The sequence below is a fragment of the Quercus lobata genome, chromosome 10 (genome assembly GCF_001633185.2).
Source record: "Quercus lobata isolate SW786 chromosome 10, ValleyOak3.0 Primary Assembly, whole genome shotgun sequence".
NCBI lineage: Eukaryota > Viridiplantae > Streptophyta > Magnoliopsida > Fagales > Fagaceae > Quercus > Quercus lobata.
In genome coordinates, this window is record NC_044913.1 from 2,774,288 (window position 1) to 2,781,930 (window position 7,643).

The window sequence follows — 7,643 nt, forward strand, 5'->3', positions numbered from 1 at the left end:
TTTTATAAGTAGGATATCTATTGTGTGATATATATGACATTTTGAATGTGCATTGTGCATGCTCCTCTGACCTTCTATTTCAGCATAGTTATAACAGTATAAAAGTTAGACCCTTTAACCTATCCTCTGTTGGGCAAGGTAACCATGGTTGGCAAGGTTCTCTTGCAAGGTCCCACTCAAGCAAAAGCAGTAAGTAGAGCTGGATTTTAATTTTATGACAATATCCTCTTAACATGGAAATAACATAAACACATGCTTATCAGCAATTGCATTATGCATGGAAACCAATTAACAGTAAACTTACCTTAAACATTAACATGGCATACATGCATCAAGAAAATTGAAAGTAAAATTTTCTTAGTGAAAAAAAAAAGTTTATAAAAGGGGAAAGCATATGCATACTTTAATATCCCTATAATTATCCATACCAGTCAAATATAGCTATATTTAAAGGACTGCTTTAATGTAGCATTCTTTGGAAATCTAACACTTCTTGAATTTTAATATACCTAATAAAAGGAAAGTGCATGCTAATAATAATTTTTTATTAGATGATGAAGTAGCACATAATATTTAAATGTTTTAAATTTCCTTAATGAACTAAATTCAGAATTAATGGTCCTTTTCACAGTTAATTAATGAGCCGGTTTCAGAATTTTTATAAATATATAATATTGAAAATTCTTGAAAAATTCACCAAAAAAAAGAAAAATTGAACATGAATTTGAAATCTTGGGCTTAAAATTAAAACTATTTTCAAAATACAACATTCGACACGTAAATTTGATAATTCGAACACATTATATGTTGAACCGACTCAATTTTTTCACCTATTCACCAAATTATAAAACCATGCATGCAATTACTGAGTTACCATAAAAATCAAATTTTGAGAAATAAACATGAAAAAAAAAAAAAAAGTTCCATTAAAATTATTTACTCTTGCTATTTTTACCATATATAGGAAATTGGCAATGGCACTATCCCATTAACCATAGTTAAAAATTAACCTTAGTTAGGGTTTTACCAAATGCCCCTCCAAAAAATTGAAGGTGGGGTTATTGTTAACACTTAACAGACTTATTATTTAAATAGAGGGAAGCCCAAGTCACTTTTTCATCATTATAATATATAATATTCTTTTGCCAGTTTCTGTTATGTTTTGGAAGATTTTCCCAAAACATACCTGAATTGGCTTTTATATTTTGATCTCTTTGGTACATAAAAGCGTTCAAAACCAAAACTTTGAAGGCAATTCATCATTGGCGTCACTGCGATTGCAATTTCTGAAAATGGGTACTTTTCTTTTTTCTCAAAATTTCATCTTTATGGCTCTATGTTGTATGTCTCATTGTGCTACCTATGGAATATAAATTTATTTTTTGTTTTTTGTTTGTTAAATTGTGTAGCTGGTGATAGGACTTTCATGGTGTTTTAACTCTTTTAAGTTAAAGCTACTGAATTTTTGGCACTTTGATTGTGTGGTTTTTTTGCAATTCTTAGAAGCTGTTTTGAATTTTCAATAGTTGTTGGGTTGTGGGTTTTGTTTGTTTTGGCTAGAATGCATGTCAGTCTGAGAAGTGGGTTTTTGTTTTTTTCTCTGGTTTCAAAAGTTTGGCTTAGGTTTTCTTTGTATTGGGTTGTGTATTGATGAAGTTTACAAATTGCTATGATGTTTGTTGTAAGAGAATTATGCACTGGTTAGTTCTTGTGAAAGTCAAGGAAAAAGTGAGGGAAAGTTTGAAACTTTGATTTCTTAGGTGTGGTATTTAAGGTCTAAACTCTAAGTTGCTACCTGTTGAAAGATTTCGATTTTGGTTTCATTACCAATGTAGCTGTTCTATTATCCAAACAGACCATTGGGGTTTCTGTTTCTATGACTTACTCTTAGTTTGGCCACGGGAAATTAAAAGAACAGTGTTGGTTTGTTTTGTGATTTCTGTGTTGGATATGAATGAGTAATGCAGATGGAACTGCTGTTGTATTTTTCTCAAATCCGTATTGTTAAAAAACCGTTTTGCTTATTTTGAAAGTTCGGTACTTGGATTTTTTTAATTGCATAAATTCTTTTCCCACGTATTTTGTTTGATCATTGAACAGGTTTTAGATTGTAAGGGTGTTAATATATTTGGTATTGGTGGATCCGGAGAGGTTTTGCTTATTTTGGAAGTTCGATATTTGGATTTGTTGAATTGCATAAATTCTTTTCCCGCGTATTTCGTTTGATCATTGAATATGTTTTAGATTGAAGAGGTATTAATATATCTGGTATTAATGGATCTGGAGAGGTTTTTCTTATTTTGGAAGTTCGGTATTTGGATTTGTTGAATTGTATAAATTCTTTTCCCGCATATTTCATTTGATCATTGAATATGTTTTAGATTGAAGAGGTGTCAATATGTCTGGTATTGATGAATATGGAGAGGTTTTGCTTATTTTGGAAGTTCGGTATTTGGATTTGTTGAATTGCATAAATTTTTCCCGCGTATTTCATTTGATCATTGGATGGGTTTTAGATTGAAGAGGTGTTAATATATTTGGCATTGAAGGATCTGGAGAGGTTTTTCTTATTTTGGAAATTCGGTATATGGATTTTTTGAATTGCATAAATTCTTTTCCCGCGTATTTCATTTGATCATTGAATAGGTTTTAGATTGAAGAGGTTTTAATATTTTTGGAATTGAAGGATCCAGAGAAGCATTCATTAGTGTTTATTAGGGCTTATGCTCTGGTTAGTGTATGTGAAATCAAGGAAAACATGAGGGAAAGTTTAAATTCTTAGGAGAGCTATTCAAAGTTCAAACTACTACCTGTTGAAAGATTTCGATTTTGGTTTCATTAAGAATAAACAGATTCTATTATCTATGGGATTTTGCTTTCTATGACCTATTATTAGTTTGACGACAGGAAATATAAAGATCAGTTTTGGTTTGCTTTGTGATTTCTGTGTTGGATATAAATGAGTAATACAGATGGAACTTCTATTGTATCTTTTTTCAAGTTCACATAGTTATAAAACCATTTTGTGTAGTTTGGAAGTTTGGTACTTGGATTTGCTGAATTGCATAAATTCTTTTCCCGCATATTTCGTTTGATCATTTAATGGGCTCAGATTGAAGATGTGTCAATATATTTGGAATTGATGGATCCAGAGAAGCATTTATTAGTGTTAATGACTGTCTTATATTTAATCATATACGTATATTTCGGCGTAAACCTTGCTTCTTCTGTTTTTTTCTTTTTCTTTTCTTCCTTTTTGGCAGAAATAGTTTCCTTTTTTTCAATTATAGCTATTTATTGGGGCTTATGCACTGATTGGTTTATGTGAAATCAAGGAAAAAGTGAGGGAAAGTTTAAGCTCTTAGGAGAGCTATTCAAAGTTCATAATGCTGCCTGTGGCAAGATTTTGATTTTGGTTTCATCATTACCAATGAAGCCATTCTATTATCCAAACAGACCGCTGGGATTTTTCTTTCAATGACCTACTGTTAGTTTGACCACAGGATATAAAAGATCAGTGTTGGTTTGTTTTGTGATTTCTGTGTTTGATTTGAATGAGCAATGCAAATGGAACTGCTATTGTGTTTTTCTCAAGTTTATGTTAAAAAACCGTTTTGCTTATTTTGGAAGTTCAGTACTTGTATTTATTGAATTGCATAAATTCTTTTCCCACATATTTTGTTTGGTCATTGAATGGTTTCTAGATTGAAGAGGTGTTAATTTATTTGGAATTGATGGATCCGGAGAAGCATTCTATAGTGTTTATGAGCGTGTAATTGTAGTCATATATTTAACCATTTACGTAAATTCGGCATAAACCTTGCTTCCGCCCCCCCCCCCCCCCCTCCTCCTCTTCTTCTACCATTTTTGCATAAATAGTTTCCTTATTTTGGATCCATTTTTTATTTGTTTATTAGAGCTTGGACAATTGAGAGCAGCTCTTTAATGATGCACGCGAAAGAATCAGGATCTAGATATACAATTTGGTGGCTAAGTTCTTGGTTCATATAGTGCTGACCTACCTCTAAAAGGAAAGAATTGAAGAAGAAATCGATAATTGGTTAGAGACATGACAAATATAGCGGGGATGGAATGCAATAAGGACGAGGCTCTCAGGGCTAAAGAAATTGCAGAGAAGAAGTTTATGGAGAAGGACATTTCTGGGGCAAAAAGATATGCTCTGAAGGCCCAACGCTTATTTTCTGCGCTTGACGGTCTTCCTCAGTTTCTGGCTACACTTGATGTATACATCTCCGCTGAGAAAAGAATACATGGGGAAATCGATTGGTATGGAGTCCTTGGGGTGGACCCATCGGCCAATGATGATACAATCCGGAAACATTATAGAAGGTTGGCTCTTATTCTTCATCCTGATAAAAACAAATCAGTTGGTGCAGATGGGGCCTTTAAAATACTATCTGAAGCCTGGACTTTTTTGTCAGACAAAGCCAAGAAAATTGACTACGACCAGAAGTGGAAGTTTAGTGGCGTATATGGGAAAGTTCCAGATGCGAAATCTTCAGTGCCAACTGGTCAGAATGGTTTCCATAACTTCTCCAACGGTAATAATTTCAACACAAAATATCAGAAGAGTGCTACTCATCCCCATCCTGCTAGGGCTACTCATCCCCATTCTGCTGGGGCTACTCATCCGTTTCCTGCTGGGACTCCTCATCTATTGAACCCCACATTTTGGACTCTCTGCAGTTCTTGCAAGGTTCAGTTTGAGTACCTTAGAAAATATCTCAACTGCAATCTTGTTTGCTCCAACTGCCGTCAGCCATTTATGGCTTTAGAGATTGTACCACCTCCACTTAATGGCAATGTTCCTGCCACTCCGTGGAATTCTTTCATGCAGCCACAGAATTTTGGTCCACAAACAGTCAAGAATCAATATGCTCCAGGAAAGATACCAACTTCTGCTACAAATGATGAGCGAGCAAGATTTTCTGCTTATCTCCCATCACAGAAAAATTTCCATTCAGATGCATTCCTTAAAACGGGTGGTGTTGCAAGTGTGCCCGTGCCGGCTTCCTCTGCTACTCAAGTCACTGGTGTTTTTCAGCCAGCATCAGAGCATTTGAAGAGAGGGCATGAAGATGCAGCAGCAGCTGTCGTGAGGGAGGAGGCTTATTGGGCAAAAACTCATGCTACTACCAAACCAGGGGTTGGTTTAGCAGCTGGGTTGTCTAATGCTGGTTGCAGTATGGCACAGAAAGGAGACAGGCCTAAGAAAAGAAGTAGGATGGATAATAAGGGGGGACATATGGCAAATCAAATGACAACGGAAAGAAGAGTTGGCATGGAGAGTGCATCTGGATCTCAGAAAGTTAGTTTTGAAGCAGGAAGGATGAATGCTTCCGGAAATTATAGAACTAATTCTACAAGGGAGCTTTCAAACGTGGAAACACGAAATATGTTGATGGAGAAGGCTAAGAAAGAGATTAAGAAGAAGCTTAGCGAGTGGAGCATGGCTTCTGTATTAAAGACTTCACACAAGTTAAGGACTTTGGAAAAAAAGGAGGTTGAGGAGAAGAACACTGCTGTAAATGGGCTAAAAGTGGAGAAATGTAGAGAATTCATGCATACCAAAAACACCATTAACACTGAGAAATCTTCGCATGCCAGTTCTAGTGTGAATTCCGATACAGGTGGTGCTGATCCAATGTCAATGAGTGTCCCAGATCCAGATTTTCATGACTTTGACAAGGATCGTACAGAAAAGTCATTTGGTGATAACCAGGTTTGGGCTGCTTATGATGATGATGATGGGATGCCCCGTTTTTATGCTATGATTCATAGTGTGATATCCAGGAGACCATTCAAAATGCGGATTAGTTGGCTTAATTCGAAATGCAATGATGAATTGGCCCCTCTGAACTGGATTGGTTCTGGCTTTTACAAGACTAGTGGGGATTTCCGGATTGGCAAGTATGAAGTCAATGACTCTCTTAATTCTTTCTCACATAAGGTCAAGTGGACAAAGGGCACAAGGGGTGCCATTCAAATATATCCTATGAAGGGAGATGTTTGGGCTCTCTATAGGAACTGGTCCCCTGATTGGAATGAGCTTACCCCTGATGAAGTGATACACAAATACGACATGGTGGAAGTGCTTGAAGATTACAATGAAGAGCAGGGTGTGACTGTTGCTCCACTTGTTAAAGTTGCTGGATTCAAAACAGTGTTTTGCCATAATTTGGATAAAACCAGGACAATTCCAAGAGCAGAGATGTTTCGGTTCTCACACCAGGTCCCTTCTTACTTGCTTACAGGTCAAGAGGCTCATAATGCCCCCAAAGGTTGCTGGGAGCTTGATCCTGCAGCTACGCCTTTGGAACTTCTTCAGGTAGTGACTGATGCTCAGGTGGAAGAATTGGCAGATACTGTTGAAAATAATAGGCGAGAAGATCCCTTAGGGTGCACAAAAAACTGCAAGGAAGAAGAGCTGGTGGAGAATAGCAAAGCAAATGAGGGAAAAGGTCTGGAAGAAGATATTGGAAGAAAGGATGTGGCAGAGGTGATGATGAAGAAGGGAAAGGAAATCAAGGAAGAAAAGATACTGGTATATAATAGGAGACGGTTGAGGGAAGGGAAAATGGTGGAAAGTGCCAATTAAATGTCAAAATCCTGGAACTGACCTATATAGAAGATTATTTTGCAGTCATACTCTAATGGTCAAGAAAATGGTGGAATGAGTTTTGAAACCTAGAAGCTTAGGCTCACCATTCCAACCTAAATTAATGTTTGATTAGAAGTCTTCTTTTCATTTTCTCCATTTTCTTGGCAATTGATCACAACACTAATGGTGAGTCACTATACTGGTAATGATACAGGCTTTGATTTTTCTTTGATGTATATTGGTGGAACTACAGTTTTGTTTGAAGTTTTAGAAGAATGCCCTCTAGATTGCTGTACCCATGACATGAAGGCGGTTTTGAACTTTGAAGGCCAGATTACATGTCTTGCATTTTTGCTGGGAAGTGGCCTATAGGCTAAGCTCTTTATTTGCTGCAAGAGCTGTTTTTTACATTTTCAGTTTAATTCCCTCCAAAATCACAATTTTTTTTGCAGCTGGTCAAATTTGTGTACCATGAGCTGCATATATCTTGATACAGTTCATAATGCCTTGCAATGGCCTGTTTTTTGTCATTATATCAAATGTGAATGAAGTTCCATCATCTGTTTATCCTTCTTTTAATTTTGGTTTAGTCAAACTAGTTACTTCCTTTCTTAAATTTTGTTTCTCAGTCTTTGTTTCTTGCTTGAGTTATGCATTTTGATTGATACTGACATGCTAGAAACTGTGCTTTCTATCATGTATTATTATTTTACAATCTGTAAAGATAGACATGGGGAAAATATTTTGGTTGGATGCTTTAGCTGGACTTATAGTTATAGGCATTATGTTGCTGCTATTTTTATGGTCATCTGTGAAGGGCAGGTTAGGCCTCAAAGAGGATTTTCCTTTGTCCTGGTCTTTCAAAAAAAATTATATTCATTATGTAATGTTAACAGACAACCAAGTTGGATTTTGGCAGCTAGTAGTGCAAGACCTTCACCGGATCAACTTGGTGCTGCCAATATGGCCTTTAAGTTGCTATTTTGTCAGATAGATTTTCTACACATGGCCCTCTTCTTCC

At 36.1% G+C, this 7,643-nt stretch overlaps 1 protein-coding gene across 1 annotated transcript; it reads left to right on the forward strand.

Annotated features, from left to right (window-relative positions):
• The first annotated feature begins 1,076 nt into the window (after nt 1–1,076).
• On the forward strand, nt 1,077–7,211 carry LOC115964137. Its single transcript, XM_031083476.1, has 2 exons — nt 1,077–1,296; nt 3,918–7,211. Exon 2 carries the CDS (start codon nt 4,070–4,072, stop codon nt 6,617–6,619), a length of 2,550 nt encoding a protein of 849 aa, XP_030939336.1. The 5' UTR covers nt 1,077–1,296; nt 3,918–4,069; the 3' UTR covers nt 6,620–7,211.
• Nucleotides 7,212–7,643: the final 432 nt, after the last annotated feature.